Source organism: Aquarana catesbeiana, linkage group LG08, assembly GCF_042186555.1.
Source record: "Aquarana catesbeiana isolate 2022-GZ linkage group LG08, ASM4218655v1, whole genome shotgun sequence".
Taxonomy (NCBI): domain Eukaryota; kingdom Metazoa; phylum Chordata; class Amphibia; order Anura; family Ranidae; genus Aquarana; species Aquarana catesbeiana.
The window spans coordinates 275,849,244-275,871,065 of NC_133331.1; the positions used below are offsets into that span (position 1 = coordinate 275,849,244).

A 21,822-nucleotide genomic window follows, 5' to 3' on the forward strand; every position below is an offset into this window, starting at 1 on the left:
TGACAATTATAGATGAGAATAAATCCACGTTGTACCAGTGTAATAATTAAATGTGCCTCTTATCCGATCTACATGATCTCTACGTTATAGGAGATCATGTTAGGCCTGAGGTAAAAAAAGGTAAGCCCGAGGTATCTTGTGTGTAGCTTCGTCTGTTGGATATGCCAACCTTATGACAGATGGATCAGAAGCCCAAAGATTGGCATCCCAGCTCCACATCCAATTTTCCAGATCCTCTGTACACCTCACACTTGATCCATTTCATGGATTAAAGCAAAAGGAAGGCTCATCGCATAATGTGTAAAATTTCGGGATTTATTGAGTTCAGTATTTCATCTCCAACAAAGTAAACTCAATCAAGCATTAGAGAGGATAATCTGACCGCAGAATCAACAGCAGACCCGGACAATAATCACGTCACAGCTCCTTTCTCCTTATGACGCGTTTTCCCTGTAAAAGGCTACGTCTGGGAATGGAGGATGGATCTGGGAGACACCAGAAGTTTATTGTATAACCATGTTGACCGGAGTCACAGCAACACAAGGAAAGGTGATATTAACTCCTTAGATGTTTTTATGGCCCATTTAAATTCCAATACATGGGGTATTAATTTCACCTATGAGTGTTGTTATACAGCCATCAATTTCCTAGATCTTGCAATATTCAGAGAAGTAAATATACTTCTTGAAAATAGAATTGGGAGAGAGGGGACTTTTAATTCCATTTCTTATTATTTGGGATGTGGTGCCTTGTTCCACCTATCTCTGGTTGATCTATCCATTGTACTAAATCTACTTCTTACTAAAACACATTTTAAAAATACTGATAGGACTGGCTTTATACCCCCAGGACAGTTGCCATCAAAGTGGTGCACAGAGTTTTAGAACTCCTGCATACCTCCTACATGGAAAAAATACGGTACGTTTCCAAACATTTTAGGTTTAGGAGGCAGGTCAACTAAATTGGGAGCCAGAACATTTCTAAGAATCTGCGATTTATGAAAGATCACTTTAGGTGGATCTGGAAGGACAGGCCCCAATATTCTATCCCCTTTCAAAACTCTCCAGTGTTTTTTCAAAAGTCTATTTACCCAATGGTATTGACTAGAGAAAGTGGCTAAAAAAGCCCATTCATAGGAATTGTTGGATCTATCTGGCCTAGCCCAAGTTGAGAGTAGAGTATGCTGGTCCAATTCAGACACTATCTCCATCTCATGATCTAGACCCTCACGAGAAACCTGTTTTTTACCATACTAGCTTGGACCACATAGTCTTCTTGTTTTGAACAGTTCCGCCGAAGCCTACAAAATTGCCCTTTAGGAATGGCTTTCAACCATGTAGGATGATGGCAACTGTCCTGTGCTGGGGTATAAAGCCATTCCTATCAGTATTTTTAAAATGTGTTTTAGTAAGAAGTAGATTTACTTCTCTGAATATTGCAAAATCTAGGAAATTGATGGCTGTATAACAACACTCATAGGTGAAATTGTTGTTATACTATGCTGGTGCTCACTGTGAGCACCAGCAGGGGAAGGCACCCCTCACTATACCCGCATATTCAAAGGGCTATACTTAGGAACCAACCGCCATGGAACTGTAGTTGGAAAGTTATCCTTCCGGTATACAGCCGACATGTTACAGGTTTTAACGAACGTCTCTCCTTAGTTGGCCTACTTAACACTTGTTATCGTCAACACAATACACAGACTATTCTTATAGAGTTTTGGTGTGGCACATTTGAAAATACGCTATCTGATCTTTGGGGCCATGGGTGCTACCTGAACATAAAGTCATTCCATTGGAATCCATACATGTAAAAAACACTCACAACTCTCAAACCCCTGATGAAGGTACCAGAATACCGGAAACGCGTCGGGTATTGGGGCACACCATCCCCATGAGAGTACATTTACCATTTTCACCCTGCATATACTTTCTGTTTTGATTTTGTATCAATGTTGTATGGAATGTTTTTTTTATCCTGTGTGTTATAGACGCTTTCACGTCTTTTTTAAGTATATCAATAAAACATATATTTTTATCTCAAGAGCTGGTGGTCTGTCAAAATCCCAACTAAAGGGGGATTCTTTCTATGGTCTACTGAGCTCAATAAATCCCTAAATTTTACACACTACCCTTCCTTTTGATTTAATCCATAAAATGGATCGAGTGTGAGGTGTATAGAGGGTCTGGCAAATTGGATGTGAAGCTGGGGCGCCAATCTTTGGGCTTCTGATCCATCTGTCACGGAGGTTGGCATATCCAACAGACGAAACTACACACAAGATACCTCAGGCTTACCTTTTTACCTCAGGCTTAAAGGGGTTGTAAACCCTCATGCATTCTAGATCGGGGCCACTCTGTGCAAAACCAATTGCACAGTGGAGGTAAGTATGACATGTTTGTTATTTGTAAAAAAAAAAAAAAAAATTTACAAAAATAATAATAGTAATACATATACTACTGCTACTACTATTACTACTAATAAAATAATACAAATAATGATAATAATAATAAAAAAAATAAAAATAATGATAATAATAAAAATAATAAATGTACTACTACTTATCCCTACTACTACTACTACTAATAATAATAAAGAAATAAATGTACTACTACTTCTATCTACTACTAATAGTAATAAAAAAATAATAAAAATTATGAAAATAATATTAATAAAGATAATAATAGTAAACACATACTACTATTGCTACTAATTAAATAATACAAATAATGATAATAATATTAATAAAAATAACAATAATAATAATAATAAATATACTACTAATAATAAAAATAATGATAATACTAAAAAATATTAAATATACTACTACGACTACTACTACTTTTACTACTAATAAAAATAACAATAAAAATAATAAATATACTCTTACTACTAATAATAATAAATGTACTACTACTTCTACCTATTACTACTACTACTACTAATAAAAAATAGCAAATGTACTACTACTTCTAGCTACTACTAATAATAATAATAATAATATAAATTATGATAATGATATTAATAAAAATAATAATAGTAATACACATACTACTATTACTACTAATAAAAATAATAAAAATATACTATTACTACTACTACTAACAACAATAATAATAAAAATAATACACATACTACTAATAATAATAATAATAAAAGACTAAAAATATTATAATATTAAACAAAATAATAAATATACTACTATTATTTTTAATAACAATAATAATCACAATAATAAAAAGAATACATATAATAAATATACTACTACTACTACTTAATAATATAATTATTATGTTATTTTTATTATTGTTATTTTTTATTTGATATTCCTCTTATGTCGATAAATATAATAATTTTTGTTGTTACTATTACCATTATGTCAAAGATAAAAGCTCAATTCATAAAAGTCAGCACACGCACTGTATCTATTTCTATATTTATCTCTTCATTTGGCCAAATTGCCCTTCTCCAAAATGGCCGCCGAGCTCATTCCTGTCTCGGCAGGAGCGTTCCTGTCGCTATGGCAGCAGAACTCTCACACATGCGCAGTAGACAGTCAAAATTGTCCACATGATCTGTGTTTAACGCCCGGAGGCGGGCCGGGCTAGTTACGTCATTCGCTAGAGCAAACACAGAGGGAAGAATGGGGAGAGAATGACCGGTGGACTCAGGTAGGGGGAGTCATGGCGGTGCAGGTGGGGGGTGTCTTGATGGATGGCTTGTACTGTGTCCAGGTGACAGCTTCCATGTCACACACTCAGATAACAGAAGGTTGTCTCAGTACTTTGGCTCCTGTCCGCCATTGGTCTTGTTTAGAACACATCCAGGAGATGTTGATGGCTGTGCCCCGCCCCCCCTGCTGCACGTTGTGGTATCTTCCGCTGACCCCACCTCACTGCCAAGTCCTAATGATGTAGGGGTCAGAGGACGGAACCATGGCGGTCAGTGGGGGGGACACAGACATCTGTTACCCCAGAATCATAGGGAGGCTGCTGTCAGGAGCCCTAACAATATCACATGACACATTCCCCATAGATAAAGGGGATAGAAACCCAACATGTCAACCCTTAAATTGGTGTGTGCCCGTGAAATGGCCACAAACGTCAGTACCCTATATTTTCTATAGGCGATGCTTCCATACATATAGTGATGACAACCTTGGCACCCCAGATGTTTTGGAACTACATTTCCCATGATGCTCAACTACACGGCAGAGTGCATGAGCATCATGGGAAATGTAGTTCCAAAACATCTGGGGTGCCAAGGTTCGCCATCACTGATATAGGCTATGTCATCAGTTCAGTGTTACGGAGGAGGGTCTACAATTATCGCTCTCACTCCGGCATGCGCGGCGATATGTAACGTGTATTGCAATCAACATTTTCATGTGTAAGTGCCCCCGACGTTTATATATGTGAGGGTGGGAGTGTTTGTGCAATTAAAAAAAATCTTTTTTTCTTTGTTTGACCGCTTGCCGACCGCCTACCGCATATTTACTGTGGCAGGGCGGCTCTATGGTACCTTTACGTCATTTCCTGCAATAGTCACTGGGTGGAGCGCGCGCCGACGTAGGCGCTCACGATCGTGAGCTGATTGAACACAGTGGATGCCAACAGCGGCTCTGGTGGACCCCATATCCACCGGCCATCTGCGATCGTTCCCCAGAGAGGCAGAATGGCGATCTGGCTATGTAAGCAAGCAGATCGCCGTTCTGACAGAGATGAAGATGGAGATCTTGTGTTCCTGATCTCTGTCTTCATCCAGTCAGACCATCTCCCACACAGTTAGGGAGCACACTTAACCGTTTGATCGCCTCCTAGTGTTAACCCCTTCCCAGCCAGTGTCATTAGTACAGTGACAGTGCATATTTTTTAGCACTGATCACTGTATCGGTGTCACTGGTCCCCAAAAAGAGCATCACTTTGTGTCCGATTTGTCTGCTGCAATATCGCAGTTCCGCTAAAAATCCCTGATCGCCGCCATTACTAGTAAAAAAAAAATATTAAATAAAAAAAGTCCATAAAAATATCCCATAGTTTGAGGACGCTATAACTTTTTCGCAACCAATCAATATACGCTTATTATTATTACTGGCAGAGTTAAATAATCTACACTGGTTAAAGTTATTTTTTTTTATATAAATGTAATTTGGGTTCAGTGTTTTATGACCGCGCAATTGCCATTTAAAGTAGCGCAGTGCTGAATAGGAAATAGGGGGGGGGGGTAAAACCTTCCAGAGGTCAAAGGGTTAAAAAATTGCAAAATAAATACAAGGGACATTACCTACCTTTAGTGTGATGTGTCCCTTGTGCTTCTGTTTTCTATCTCAGTAGTTCTCTTCCTTTGACAGTGCCCACCCCTGCCACCGCAATCCTCCAGTGCACCAGGGGTTAATAGATCCGAGAAGCTTTCATTGGCACTTATCAAGAGAATGCCCACCCTTTCTGCTCAGCTCCGCCCTTCGTAAAAACTGTAACTACAGCTTCTGTGAACGGACAAAGGGCGAGGCCATTAAAAGGGCCGCCCCCTCCATTCATAGATTGTGTTTTATTTATAGACGCTGTAGTATGGCTTCTATGAATGGAGATGCTGGGTGGAAAGGCCGGGCAGTGTTGGGCTCTACTGATGGCAGCCTGTGACATCCCCCAACCAAACAAGAAGATTACGATGGAAAGGGTGGGGCTATCGGAGGAGAAAGGTTACTAATGAACTAGAGGACAGAAGCATAAGGGACGCATCACATTGAAGGTAAGTAATGTCCCATGTCATCCTCCCTTTTTTATTATTATTTTTTTTTTTGGGGGGGAGCGTAGGCTTTACATTTTTTGTATGTTTCACCCTATATGTAAATATAGTTGGCATTGAATGTTTCCATCTTCATCTTTTTCTGGTAGATGGCTCTCTAAGCAATAACATGTTGGAGATATTTCACAACCCTGTCGAAAAGATGGAGGATAAAAGTGACAATGTCAGCAGCCTCTGTGAAGACGGCCTTCGTAATAAGCGCAGTGGGAGGAAAAGGCAGCCTGCTGGGAGAACAACCCACATGTCTACATCTGTTGGAAGAGAGACCACCTTCCCTTCCACCGTTACTGCACCCAGTAGCCAAACAAAAACCTCAAATCCTGACTCTTGTGAGAAGGAAAAGTTTGATGGCCGTGGCAGATTTGCAGTAAAAAAGAGAAACATTCGGGTGAAAGAAGAACATGTGTCATCTGGAGAAGAAGACATATCTGGGAAAGGAGAAGAATTTGTGTCCTCCAGGGAAGCAAATACATCCAGGAAAGGAAAAGAACATGGGTCCTCCAGGGAAGCGGACACAGCTGAGAAAGGAGAAGAACATGTGTCCTTCAGGGAAGCAGACACATCTAGGAAAGGAGAGAAACGTGTATCCTCCAGGGAAGCAGACAGATCTGGAAAAGGAAAGGAACATGTGTCTTCTGCTGAAGAAGACCCTTCTTCTGGGGAAGGAGATCTAGGAAGTTTTGAGACTGTTCTCGTTCAAGACTCTCCTGTCACTAGGCACAAACAGGGATGGAATATGTTAAAGTTTAACATAGGCCGATCCAGAGAGATCTCAGAGGACCTCAGGAAACAAGTTGTTGAAGCTCATAAGAGTGGAAAGGGTTATAAAAGGATTGCCAAAGACTTGGACTTGCATCAGTCCACAGTCAGGCAGATTGTCTATAAATGGAAAAAATTCAGCACTGTAGCCACTCTCCCTAGGAGCGGGCGTCCTACAAAGATCAGCGCAAAGGCACGCTGTACGATTCTCAAACATTTGACGGAGAACCCTAGGGTGACTGCAAAGGACCTGAAGGCATCTCTGGCACTTGATAATATAAATGTTCATGAGTCTACCATAAGGAAAACTTTGAACAAGTGGTGTTCATGGGACTTTACTATGGAGGAGGACACTGCTCTCCAACAAGAATAATTGGGTTTGCCTCAAGTTTTCTGAAGACCTCTTTGAGGTTGAGCTTGGAGTTTTCCTTGGATTTATCCTTGGCTTTTTTTCTAACATAAGTTGCCTTCCAATGGTGCTTGCTGCAATGGCCAGTTATAGGTGGGGGCAGTGGCTTCATTTTTTTTGCCTCTTTGGGCTTTCACAGCAATTTTCTATGAGCAGTCAAGACAGCAATTAAGCTTTTTTGGTAAATGTACATAGCATCATATTAAAGAAATAAAAAAAATCAGCCTACTGACACAAAACATTCATCCAAAGTGTGAAACATGGTGGAGATAGCTTCATAGATTTGTTGCCTCAAAGCACTGATAGATTGCAATTGGTGGGGGACCAGGGAATTCTAAATTGTATCAAGTTCTTGTGCAGAATGTCCAGGTATTTGCCCATGATCCAAAACTCTAAATATCTAAAAATGTTAAGGCTGAATTCCAGGAATTCAGCCACATTGCAAAAAGTGAAGGCACACTATGAGTTAAGTCCAAGGAGTTGCATGACGTCTTCCAAACTTACCTCTATTATTTATATATGACAGGTTTAAGGCTCTGCCAGAGTATACACTGACACTCGAGGCTGTGCAAGAGTAGAGAGAGAGGCATATAGATCAGCTATGCCCACTTCTCCCCTCTGCTGCCCATTCAGAGAAGCCTTTGTATTTTATGAATGAGTTCACATTTTACAAAGGCTTCTGTGACTGGCCGGGAGGAGGGAAGGGGCAAGCAAAGCAGCTGCACCAATTCTAATGTTGATGGATTTGTGTCTTTTTTTAAACCTCACCTACTCACCTACCTACACCTACTAAATGCTTAGACCGAAAGCATCAGCGTCAAGCTTCTGAGAAGAGGGGTGCAAGAAAACTGTCAGATATAAATAAAAGCGATAAGCCCAGGAGTTTACATGCACCTTTTTGGATTTAAATCATAGCGTGCCTTCAATTTTTACAAAGAAGCTGAATTCCTGATTTAAGGCTGAGTGTGAGTTTTTGGGTTTAGATCTACTTCAACAACAGGGTATCTGCAAAGACATTCAGTATGTAGAATGACCAGCTCACAGACCTGGCCTCAATCCCTTTAAACTCTGGTGGGCCATTCAGATTTAGCAACCAAAAAGTAGTAGTAGGAGCCACAAATGACTTTATTGACTTGTAGGCCGAAATACTTTCTGACCGGAGTGCGGCTCTAAATGACGGCTTAAAAAGAGAAAAAAAAATGGTGAAGGTTATTAGGCTAGGTTCGCATTTAGTGATTTTTGGTGCGTTCGACATGCACAGAAATGTGTTGCCCTTTGGCAGACGCCATTAATTTTTAATGGACACCCCATGCTATTGCTAATGTGCACGCCAAACAGCATTGTGCCGCAGCACCATGTGGTTCAGTGCAGAGCGATTTTGGAAGGGGACCAGGGAATACTTTTCCATGGCGTGTAGGGCAGCCCATTGGAATGAAACGCGTACGTGCTTGTGTATGAGAGGAGGAAGCAGCACAAGCAGCCAGTTCATGTACTGACGATGATAGGAGGAGAGAGCAGAGAAATGAGCGTATTGCTATGTGCTTCTCTTTTCACTAGCTGGGGTGGGTCCAGGAAGGATGCTTGCAAAGCATGGTTTCACTTAAAAAGCATGTAAACCCAATGTCATCTTTTCTAAACTACTGCCATAGGGGTTATCTATAAGGATATACATGCCTCCTGCATGTATCTTTACCTGTCAAATGTCTCTCCTCTGTCTGTTATGAGACCCGAAAAACTGCAGATTCTGTGGGTGGGTCTGTTGTCTGGAGCTCGGTGGGTGGAGTTGTGATGTCAGTAGACTCCCCGCCCACTTCTACACTCCCCTTGTCAATATGCATTTTCTCCTGTGTATTTCTTACACTGAACTTCTGCTATGATCTCTAACCTCCAGTGAAAAGACAGGAAAGTAACCACATGACTTCAGCATGCCAAATCATGCTGAGGTGTGGAACAGCCAATCCTTGCAGAGCTGCTGAAGAAAGGAGGGGGGGGGGGAATTAAAAAATAATGTATGTCTTCTACGCTTTATGTAAGGGGGAGGACTTGACAAAGTTTTTCTCTGTCAAAATTTATCTCCCTGAACAATAAAAGAGGATTGCTCAGAGCAGAGGATGGGATCAGGGACACTGGGACTGGGGTGGCTGGTATCAGGGACACTGGGACTGGTGTGGCTGGGATCAGGGACAATGGGACTGTGGTGGAGCCCTTAAAGTGGATGTAAATCACAATTTTTTTTTTTTTTTTTAATGTCATAATGTAGAGTATAAGATTTCCTATCATTTAAGCCCAGTCTTGCCATAAAGAGTTAATCCAGCTCTGAGCCCCAGCGTCCCTGATTGCAGCCACACCAGCCCCCGTGTCCCTGATTACAGCCACCCCAGCCCCAGCGTCCCTGATTACAGCCACACCAGCCCCCGTGTCCCTGATTACAGCCACACCAGCCCGTGTCCCTGATTGCAACCACACCAGCCCCCGTGTCCCTGATCCCAGCCCCAGTGTCCCTGATCCCAGCCACACCAGCCCCAGTGTCCTTGATCCCAGCCACACCAGCCCCACTGTCTGCGATCGCAGCCACACCAGTCCCGCACACAATGCAGCAAAAGTTTTTTTAGTTTATATATATTTTTTAATGGGTTTTTAATTTTTATATGAATTTTGTCTGGAGGTCTGCTGAAAACAAATGTTTAATAAAGACGTGGCAGTATGAAATGTTGTGTTGTTTGTTCAATGTCGTCCATAAGCTGTTGAGCTGCAGTCGTCAGGGTTCAGATATACTTCAGGGATCGCATTGTCGGGCGTTCATGTCCAGTGCAGCCAATTATGTTCGGACAAATATGTTTAAATGGAAAACACCACGCTTGATAAGAAATTGCACAGTTTGAGCTACTTTGTCTCTATAATTAAGGGGTCTCGGAGTGGGTTAGTTCTCATGCAGTCCTCAGGGTCAAGGTGCACGACCGTGGAACAATACGAGGCATTTCCTTCAACTTACCCAAACATTCCTGACCTTTGTGCAATAAATGTTTTATAAATAGACTGCATTGTGTCTTTTGCCCATTTGTCGTAAGCCCAGCCTGTTGTTTACATACCCCTTCCAGGGGGAGCTCACCTTACTCCCAGACTGAATGGCGCTTGCATATCATTATGTGATCATCACTCAAACCTGAAAGAATGCCATCCCCTGCCACCACCAGGAGAAGTTGGGGATAACTTCATGGGCCAGCAAGAGAAAAAAAAGGAAATGTATAGTGTTTTAAAAAGCAAACTGGATGGGGGGAGAGTGGGAGAATGGGGGCAGTTAGGTGGTGGTGGGGTTGTGAAATCTCCCAAAACGGGGGCCTTAGGTAGAGTTGCCACCTTATCCCTTTAAACCCGAACACATATGAATTACACAGGTTCTGAGGCTAATTAAATGCAGATAAGGCACCAAGTGAGTTTAATTACCACCTTAATCAGCCACAGAACCTGTGTAATTAATATGTGTTCAGGTTTAAAGGGATGAGATGGTAACCATAGCCTTAGGCCTCTTTCAGATGGGGAGTACTCCCCTGCTGATCAGAGCGGGCAGATTATGCTCTATGGGCGGCCAGGTGTATATGGACTCTGCTGTCCATGTACATCAAACTACCCTCTAATCCGATCCACCCGGATGGAAGTGGATGGGCCCCCTTCTGTATCTTTACTATAGCAGACCAGATCAGATCCAGAGGTAGGTGGGTGTTAACAAACACAAGTCCATTTACACCCCCCCCTGTCCATAGGGGTGAATGGACCATCTGATCAAGTCCACCTGAAAAACTAACAGGCAGACCTAATCTGACCCAACGGAATCCAAGTGCCCAACCCACAGCTGGTTTTGATCCCACAAAGAAATACACTCCAAACAGTCAGATTATTCATCAGCCGCCTTTGGCGCAGAGCCACAGACATCCATCATATGAGTGTCAGTCTATTAACCTACAACTCCAAGAGAGTCCTCTGCAAATAGACAAATGAGAAGAAGGAGGCATGATGTGTAGATCTTGTTTTATGACTGCGGCATCTTGGCGTCTCTGCTGTTTTGAAATCAATCAAAAGAAAAATTATAAAGAATATATATATAAAATGTTTTTTTTCATAAAGCTTTCAGCAGAAATAAATACTCAATGTGTGCTAGTTTTTTGAACCTCTGACTCCAGTGAAGTAAGCCAAAGTGCTTGTCTCATTTTTCCCTTTGAATAAGAATATAAACACATTGGCTCAGTTCACAAAGATGACATCAGGATACAGATCCTTATTTTTAACCTCTTCCCACCAGTGTATTGGACATACGCGTCAGCCTGGCAGGTGGGCCCATACGCAGCCGGCTGCACTGTTCTGTTTGGAAACCGCGCTCCCAACTCAGTGGCTGAGCTGTTTATGATGACAAGCTGGTGAGGAGGGCTTTCAATCATCTGACTGCTGTGACAGCCAATCACTGATCACATGGTCGGAAAGTCCGCCTTTTTATGAGTAGTGGGTCAGGTAAGTATTAACTCCCTTCTTTACACAGAGACCTTTCTTTTAATTTCCTAACAGAACCTCTGTGTGATGGGAATGCCTTACTACCTAATAATGGCCATAGCTGGGAAATCGCTGGATTTTGCCTGGGACTTTGGTTGATCAGTATATCTGCCGGGCCTCCAGGAGTTTCCTCCAGCTCCACTTCCACCATCTGACAGGAGAAGTGACAGCAACAGGCCAGTGCTAGAAGCCAGAAGGAGGTGTGGGTTGTACTCTTTCCTCTATCGCCCCCCTCAGGCCACATGTCCACAGGAGCAAATATGAGGCTGATACATGGGGGTCATTTATCAAGCAAACAGCAACAATTACTCACAAATCAGGCTGCAAGTCTTTGTAACATGATTACAGACCTGTCCTGTGCGTCTGTATACCAGGACAGCCAGGTGCAACAGATTGCAATGTTCAAAGACAGATTTATTATTATTATACAGGATTTATATAGCACCACTAGTTTGCACAGCACTTTACAAAATTAGGGCAGACAGTACAGTTACAATACAATCCAATACAGGAGGAATCAGAGGGCCCTGCTCGTTAGAGCTTACAATCTAAGAGGGAAGGTCAAGTGATACAAAAGGTAATAATTGTGCGGGATGAGCTGATAGAGAAAATAAAACAGTTTATTAGTTAGAAGCAGGAGAGGCTTCTCTAAAGAGAAGGATTTTCAGGAATCGCCCAAAGGTGGATAGAGAGGGAGATGGTCAGTTTAGCATTTCTTGTGCTATGTCACATAAATGTCCCATTTAAAACTTGTGCCAGCATTAGTATTTTTCTCTGCCCAGCCAGTACTCCGAGCTCTCCTTCCCATGCAGGCTACTGCTGTGCTTCTACCTGTCAGTACCAAGTGAGGGGAGAGCAGCTAATTTTGCTCAGTTATTACAGTAATAGAAATAAAAAATTCAAACACTATGGAACTTTAAAGGTGCCAGAAACGACTACTTCACATTTATATAAGGTTAATACAATCTAATTTTATTACAAATACAAAAGTTAAAATATCATTAAAAAATAAAAACCACCACAAAAGATTGTGTGGTTTTGGAAGAGCAGTGCAGCAGCTTTCGCACTACATGTTTCACCATGTAGGCTTCCTCAGGAGTTTTATGAATGCTGCATATTGTCAGCATAGATTCAGCTAAATGCAGCAAAGTTGATTGGAGAGCGCTTCACAGTACAGATGGACAATGATCCAAAACACACTGCAAAAGCAACCCAGGAGCTTTTGAAGGAAAATAAGTGGAATATTATGCAATGGCCGAGTCAATCACCTGATCTCAACCCAGTTAAGCATGCATTTCACTTGCTGAAGGCAGAAAGACCCACAAAGGACAACTGAAGACAGTTGCAGTTAGAGCCTGGCAAAGCATCAGAAAGGAGGAAACCCGGTCTTTGGTAATGTCCATGGGTTCAAGACTTCAGGCACTCATTGCCACTAAGGATTCTCAACAAAATATTAAAAATGAACATTTTGTTTATGATTATATTCATTTGTCCAATTACATTTGAGCCCCTGAAAATGGGGGTACTGTGTATAAAAATGGTTGCAGTTCCTAAAATTTGTTCTTTATATTTATGTTCAACCCCTTAAATTAAAGCTGAAAGTCTGCACTTCAAATTCATTTGGATTGTTTTGTTTTAATTTTATTCTGGTGGCAAACAGAGCCAAAAGTATGAAAATTGTGCCTGTGTCCAAATATATATGGACCTAACTGTGTATTCAGTAAGGATGAGACGAACACCCCCCTCCCGGTTCGGTTCGCACCAGAACTTCCTGGAGGATGGGATAAACAGTTCAATCTCTGTATTTGCAGACGATGCTAAGCAGGGCAATAACTTCTCCGCAGGATGTGGAAACCTTGCAAAAAGACCTGAACAAATTAATGGGGTGGGCAACTACATGGCAAATGAGGTTCAATGTAGAAAAATGTAAAATAATGCATTTGGGTGGCAAAAATATGAATGCAATCTATACACTGGGGGGAGAACCTCTGGGGGAATCTAGGATGGAAAAGGACCTGGGGGTCCTAGTAGATGATAGGCTCAGCAATGGCATGCAATGCCAAGCTGCTGCTAATAAAGCAAACAGAATATTGGCATGCATTAAAAGGGGGATCAACGCAAGAGATAAAATGATAATTCTCCCGCTCTACAAGACTCTGGTCCGGCCGCACCTGGAGTATGCTGTCCAGTTCTGGGCACCAGTCCTCAGGAAGGATGTACTGGAAATGGAGCGAGTACAAAGAAGGGCAACAAAGCTAATAAAGGGTCTGGAGGATCTTAGTTATGAGGAAAGGTTGCGAGCGCTGAACTTATTCTCTCTGGAGAAGAGACGCTTGAGAGGGGATATGATTTCAATTTACAAATACTGTACTGGTGACCCCACAATAGGGATAAAGCTTTTTCGCAGAAGAGAGTTTAATAAGACTCGTGGCCACTCATTACAATTAGAAGAAAAGAGGTTTAACCTTAAACTACGTAGAGGGTTCTTTACTGTAAGAGCGGCAAGGATGTGGAATTCCCTTCCACAGGCGGTGGTCTCAGCGGGGAGCATTGATAACTTCAAGAAACTATTAGATAATCACCTGAATGACCGCAACATACAGGGATATGTAATGTAATACTGACACATAATCACACACATAGGTTGGACTTGATGGACGTGTGTCTTTTTTCAACCTCACCTACTATGTAACTATGCGAACAGGCAAAAAATTTGTAAGAACACCGTTAAAGGCTATGGGACACGAACATGAAAAACCAAAAGTGCTCATTTTAAAGGCTTATATGCAAGTTATTGCAATGAAAAGTGGGTTTGGGGACCCGGGTCCTGCCCCAGGGGACATTTATCAATGCAAAAAAAAAGTTTTAAAAACATCTGTTTTTTCAGGAGCAGTGATTTTAACCACTTCAATACAGGGCACTTATACACCTTCCTGCCCAAACCAATTTTCAGCTTTCAGCGCTGTCGCAGTTTGAATGACAATTGCGCGGTCATGCTACACTGTACCCAAACTAAATTTTTATCATTTTGTTCCCACAAATAGAGCTTTCTTTCGGTGGTATTTGATCACCTCTGCGGTTTTTATTTTTTGCTAAACAAATAAAAAAAGACCAAACATTTTGAAAAAAATAAAAGTTTTGCTTTTGTTTCTGTTATAAAATTTTGTAAATAAGTAAGTTTTCTTTTTCACTAATGGGCACTGATAAGGCGGCACCGATGAGGTGGCGCCAATGAGCGGGCACTGATGGGCACTGGTAGGCGGCACTGATGGGTGGCACTGATATGCAGCACTGATGGGCATTGATAGGCGGCACTAATGGGCACTCGTGTGGCACTGATGGGCACTGAAAGGCTGCAAAGATGGGTTCTTATGGGTGGCACTGATAGGCGGCACTGATGGACACTGATAGGCGGCACTGATGGGCATTAATACGTGGAACTGATGGGCACTGATAGGCATCCCTGGTGGCACTGGCAGTGGTAGGCATTTTGAGTGGGCACTGATTGGCATCTGCCTGGGCATTGATTGGCAGCTGCCTGGGCAAAAATTAGTATTTCCCTGGGGGTCTAGGGGGGGCATACCTGGTGGTCCAGTGTGGATGGCCATCCTGGTGGCCCTGGCAGCATGATTGTGGTCCTGAGTGGGATCCGAGGGGGGGCTGTGCTGATAAACAATCAACACAGTCCCCCCCTTTCAGGAGAGCAGCCAATCGGCGAGTAAGGAAAAGCTGATCACCAGCTCTTCCTATTTACATCGTGATCAGCCGTGATTGGACACGGCTGATCATGTGGTAAAGAGTCTCCATCAGAGACTCTTTACCTGGATCGGAGTTGCGGTGTGTCAGACTGACACCCCGCAACAACGATCGCTGCAATGCGCGCCCCCTGGGGCAAGCAGCGGCTTAATATCCTGAGGACGTCATATGACGCCCAGTCAGATTATTGAAACCACTTTGCAGCCGTCATTCTGCTATATGGCAGGCGGCAAGTGGTTAAGTGAAACAATAAAAATGAAATATTACTTTAAATATTGTGCCTGGGGGGTGTCTATAGTATGCCTGTAAAGTCGCACAGTTTTCCCGTGTTTAGAATGATAACATAGCAAAATGACATTTCTAAAGGAAAAAGGCCCTTTGGGTCTGGTACGTATATTAAGGGGAACCCGGAGCCAAAATGAAAAAAAAAATGGCGTAGGGGTCCCCCCCAAAATCCATACCAGGCCCTTCAGGTCTGGTGTGGATTTTAAGGGGACCCCGGAGCCAAAATGAAAAAAAAAATGGCGTAGGGGTCTCCCCCAAAATCCATACTAGACCCTTATCTGAGCACGCAACCTGGAAGGTCGCAGGAAAAGGGGGGACGAGAGAGCGCCCCCCCTGAACCATACCAGGCCACATGCCCTCAACATGGGAAGGGTGCTTTGGGGTCCCCCTCAAAGCACCTTGTCCCCATGTTGATGGGGACAAGGGCCTCATCCCCACAACCTTTGCCCGGTGGTTGTGGGGGTCTGTGGGCGGGCGCTTATTAGAATCTGGAAGCCCCCTTTAACAAGGGGACCCCCAGATCCCAGCCCCCCTATGTGAATGGGTATCGGGTACATTGTACTCCTACACATTCACCAAAATATGTCAAAATGTTAAAAATGACAGTAGACAATTTGAGATAAGTCCTTTATTAAAATTCTTCGATCACAGCATCTGGCGACCCGATAAAAAAAAAGAAAAAACCCTGCCTCCATGGGAGGCTCCTGCTAACTGAAGCCTCTTCTCTATGACAGCTGTTATATAGCTGAGGGCGGGGCCACTCAGTGACGTAAAAACGGGTGACCCCATCCCCTCTGACATTATGTGATGTCAGGTAACGTCAGAAGGGGGTGGGGTCACCCGTTTACGTCACCGGGTGGCCCCGCCCTCAGCTAGATAACTGCTGTCATCGCAAAGAGTCTTCAGTCAGCGGGAACCTCCCATGGAGGTGGAGTTTTTTCCTTTTTTTTATCAGGTCATCGGATGCTGTGATCGAAGATGAATGGACATCGCGGGACAGTTTCTTTTTTTAATAAAGGACTTTATTAACCAAATTGTCTACTGTCATTTTTTAAAATTTGTCACCTTGTTAAAGGGGGCTTCCAGATTCCGATAAGCCTCCCACCCGCAGACCCCCACAACCACTGGGCCAGGGTTGTGGGGATGAGGCCCTTGTCCCCATCAAAATGGGGACAAGGTGCATCCTCCCCATGTTGAAGGCATGTGGCCTGGTATGGTTCAGACGGGGGGGGGCGCTCTCTCATCACCCACTCTTTTCCTGCGGCCTGCCAGGTTGTGTGCTCTGATAAGGGTTTGGTATGGATTTTAGGGGCGGGCCTACACCATTTTTTTTTACATTTTAGCTCAGGGTTCCCCTTAAAATCCATACCAGACCTGAAAGGCCTGGTATGGATTTTGTGGGGGAGCCCTACGCCCTTTTTTTTTTTTACATTTTGGGGCTGGGTTCCCCTTATTATCCATACCATACCCAAAGGGCCTGGTAATGGACTGGGGGGGGAGTCCATGCCATTTTTTTCAATGTTTTTTATCTATATTGCCCAAAACCCGACAATACATTACAGCCGCAAGCAGTTTTCAATGACTTTTTTTCCTTTAGAAATTTTACTTTGCTGTGGTACTGTTATAAACAGGGGAAAAATGCACTACTTTACAGGCATACTAAGTAGACCCCCCAGGCACGATATTTAAAGGAATATTTCATTTTTATTGTTTCACTTTAAGCATTATTAAAATCACTGCTCCCGAAAAAACGTCAGTTTTTAAAACTTTTTTTGCATCCTGGGTCCCCAAACACTTTTAATGGCAACAACTTGCATATAAGCCTTTAAAATGAGCACTTTTTATTTTCCATGTTAGTGTCCCATAGACTTTAACGGCATTTCGCGGATTTCGAATTTGCCGCAAACGCCGCATATTGTTCGCTGTTCGGCGGATGTAAGTTTGACTCGAACATCGAGCTCATCCCTAATATTCAGTACATTTTAAGGCTTAAAGTGATTGTAAAGTCTCGTTTATTAAAAAAAAAATAACAAACATGTTATACTTACCTGATCTGTGTAATAGTTTTGCACAGATTAGCCCTGTTTCTCCTCTTCTCGGGTCCCTCTTTGCTGCTCCTGGCCCCCCCCTCCTATCGGGTGCCCCCACAGTCAACAGGTTCCTATGGGGGCACTGGAGCCGAGTCACAGTTCCCTGTGTCCATTCAGACACGGAGGCCCTGGCCTGCCCCCCCCCCCCTCCCCTCTGACTAATTTTGATTGACACGGGATGGCACCCCTGTTGTGTCTCAGCCAATCAGGAGGAGTGTCCCGGATGGCTTAGACACTTGTGGACATCGCTGGAGAGAGATGGGGCTCAGGTAAGTATTAGGGGTTCTGCTGCACACAAAAGGTTTTTTTATCTTAATGCATAGAATGCATTAAGATAAAAAACCTTCTACCTTTGCAACTCCTTTAACACAATATCTGAAGTTCCCTAGGAGGGAAATGTATCCTTTTCAAAATGGGTGCCAGGAAAAAATGTGGGGCACATGGGCCAAGCGAGGTAAAGAGAGGGGCCCAAAGATCCAAGCAGGGGTATGTCTGTATCTTATCCAGATCTATTGGAACTCCCACAATACAAGGACCAGTATCCTCTCTCTGGCTCTGTATCTCTTACTGTGGGACAGAGTCTCCTCGCAGCTGCAGCCTCCTATTACAGTAATAGATTTTAGCAGCTGGTCCTTCTGAATCATCTACAATAATAATGACATAATGACAATAATAATAATATTATTACAGACTTTCCAACCTGCAAGAACTAATTTCAGGGATGTGGCTTTAAGGGCTTAAAAGTCTGAGATGACTTACAGAATGCAGTAATTTTAAATATGGAATGTACAGTGCGGAGTGTCTGGCGGTGGGTAGTATGTGCAGAAGAGGAGTATTATGTGCAGGAGAGGAGTGCTGAGTGTATGTAGGTGGGTATAATGTGCACGTGTGGAGTGTACAGCAGTGAGTAGTATGTTCAGGATGGTTTCAGTAGGGCAGTGAACGGTGTTAGTAGGTCTTTATTTTTATTCTTTACAATTTAATTTTTTAGTATTTTTTTTTTCATTTTTTTTTTAAATGCTTTTTGTGGGCCAGTGGATGTGTCAGTAGAGCAATGGACAGTTTCGGATTTTTTAAAAATTTTTTTACAATTTTATTTTTACAATTTATTTTTGTATTTTTTGTTTTTCACAATGATTGGGGGTGGGGAGTGGGGTAGTGGACATTTTCAGGTGAGCAGTGGACGGTGTCAGTGTTTTTTTGTTTTTATTATTTTATCTATTTATTTTTTACAGTTTTGTTGTTTATTATTTTTTTAAATCCTTTTTAAAAAACTTACAGTGCTTCTGGCTAAGGGGGTATGTGGCAGTGGACGGTGTCCGTAGTTTCTTATTTTTCCGTATTGATTTTTTTTTATAATTGAATTTGTTTTTAATTTTTTTCACAATGCTTTTTAGGGGGAGGGGGTTGGGGCAGTGGACAGTGTTGGTAGGGCGGGGGGGGGGGGGAGTGGTGTCAGTAATTTTTTATTTTATATATATTTTTTTGCAATTACATTTTTATACTGTTTTTTACAATTACATTTTTTTTTTATTGTCAGCCCTGTTGGGGGGCTTTGGTGCGCTATCAGGGGTCTAAACAGACCCCTGACATCTCCACTTTGAGACAGAGAAAGAGGCTGAGGACATTGATTCCCCAATCCCTTTCTCAGTACTAAAGATGAATGGAGAGGAGACCATTCATAAACTGAGCATAGTAATCACAGGCTACTCTGCTCATATATCACAGGACACAGGGACGATCTCACTCACTGTGTCCAATACATAACAGGAAGGGGTCAGTAAATTACATATTTACCAGCCCCTTCCTCCGCTCTTCATCCTGACAGATACCCCACTCGCAGAGAAGGACAGCAGGCCGGAGGAGAACAGAGGGGGGGCGCAGAAGGACAGCTGGCCAGAGGAGAATTGAGGGAGGGCCGCAGAAGGACAGCAGGCTGGAGGAGAACGGGGGGGGGCAGAAGGACAGCGGGCCAGAGGAGAACGGAAGGGGGCGCAGAAGGACAGTGGCCGGAGGAGAAAAGAGGGGAGGGCACAGAAGGATAGCTGGCCGGAGGAGAACGGAGGGGGGGCGCAGAAGGACAGGTGGCCGGAGGAGAACAGAGGGGTGGTGCAGAAGGACAGCTGGCCAGAGGAGAATTGAGGGAGGGCCGCAGAAGAACAGCAGGCTGGAGGAGAACGGAGGGGGGGGCAGAAGGACAGCGGACCAGAGGAGAACGGAGGGGGGCACAGAAGGTCAGTGGCCGGAGGAGAACGGAGAGGGGGGGGCACAGAAGGACAGCGGGCCGAAGGGGGGCACAGAAGAACAGCTGCCAGAGGAGAATTGAGGGAGGGGCGCAGAAGGACAGCAGGCTGGAGGAGAACGAAGGGGGGCGCAGAAGGACAGCGGGCTGGAGGAGAACGGAGGGGGGCACAGAAGTACAGCACGCCGGAGGAGAATGAAGGGAGGGGGGCACAAAAGGACAGCGGGCTGGAGCGGGGACACAGAAAAACAGCTGGCCAGAGGAGAATTGAGGGAGGGGCGCAGAAGGACAGCAGGCTGGAGGAGAACGAAGGGGGGCGCAGGACAGCGGGCCGGAGGAGAACGGAGGGGGGGGCACAGAAGGACAGCGGGTCGAAGAGGAATGGAGGGGGGGCGCAGAAGGACAGTGGGCCAGAGAACGGAGGGGGGGGCGCAGAAAGACAGCGGGCCAGAGGAGAACGGAGGGGGGCACAGAAGAACAGTGGCCGGAGGAGAACGGGGGGGCACAGAAGGACAGCAGGCTGGAGGGGGGGCACAGAAGAACAGCTGGCCAGAGGAGAATTGAGGGAGGGGCGCAGAAGGACAGCAGGCTGGAGGAGAACGAAGGGGGGCGCAGGACAGCGGGCCGGAGGAGAACGGGGGGGGGGCACAGAAGGACAGCGGGCTGGAGAGGAACGGAGGGGGCGCAGAAGGACAGTGGGCCAAAGAACGGAGGGGGGGCGCAGAAAGACAGTGGGCTGGAGGAGAACAGAGGGGGGCGCAGAAGGACAGCGGGCCGAAGAAGAATGGAGGGGGGCGCAGAAGGACAGCGGGTCGGAGGAGAACGGAGGGGGGCACAGAAGGACAGCGGGTCGGAGGAGAACGGAGGGGGGGCGCAGGACAGCTGGTGGAAGGAGAACGGAGGGGGGGCGCAGAAGGACAGTGGGCCAGAGGAAAACAGAGGGGGGTGCAGAAGGACAGTGGGCCGGAGGACGGAGGGGGGGCACAGAAGGACTGTGGGCCAGAGGAGAACGGAGGAGGGGCACAGAAGGACAGCGGGTTGGAGGAGAACGGAGTGGGGGGCGCAGAAAGACAGCGGGCCGGAGGAGAACGGAGGGGGGGGCTCAGAAGGACAGTGGGCTGGTTGAGAACGGAGGGGGACACATGGATGATATGCCACTGCCGCCCAGGATCAGCCCTGTAGCTGGGAGGTCGCAGGGCACTTGTGTCCGGGAGCCCGCTACCAAATGCTGGAGATTCCTGCACCTCGCAGGAGACTTGGTATGTCTGTTATTACAGTAATAGATTTTATTTTTTTAAACAATAGATTTTTATTGAAGGAATTTTCTTAACAATACAGCTTGACATTGTCATGATAGTTATGGTAACCAACTTAGTTGCATTAGTTTCTAAGATTATTCTTATAGAGATACAGTAATTGATAGTCTGATTTTAGAAGCGGGCCCATCTGAGTCATCTACAATACAAAAATAATAATAGTGTCATTATTAATGACACTATTATTCATAGATATTATTATTACAGTAATATATTTTAGGAGCTGGCCCTTCTAAATCTACAATACACTAAAATTAATTATAACCATGACAATAATAACAATAATAATTATTGTCACAGTAAAATATTTTTGGAAGCTGACCATTCTGAATCATCTACAGAACAAAAATAATCCTAATAATACGTATCATTATTATTCATGATAAAAATTAACATAATTTTATTTTTATTAGTATTATTTTTATTTTGTATTGTAGATGATTTACAAGGACCAGCTCCTAAAATATCTTACTGTAATAATAATAATAGAGTATTGTCAGATGATACAGAAAGGCTACAAGTCACCACTCATCACACACTGCATACAATACATTCCTATGTACAGTATAGCTTTGTTTGCCCTTTTCCAAGATGGCCGCCATGATGCTTCCTGTC

At 43.9% G+C, this 21,822-nt stretch overlaps 1 protein-coding gene across 1 annotated transcript; it reads left to right on the top strand.

The window, feature by feature from the left end:
• The first annotated feature begins 3,540 nt into the window (after positions 1 to 3,540).
• Positions 3,541 to 9,685, top strand: LOC141106534 (uncharacterized). Its single transcript, XM_073597388.1, has 2 exons — positions 3,541 to 3,674; positions 5,898 to 9,685. Exon 2 carries the CDS (start codon positions 5,918 to 5,920, stop codon positions 6,938 to 6,940), a length of 1,023 nt encoding a protein of 340 aa, XP_073453489.1. The 5' UTR covers positions 3,541 to 3,674; positions 5,898 to 5,917; the 3' UTR covers positions 6,941 to 9,685.
• Positions 9,686 to 21,822: the final 12,137 nt, after the last annotated feature.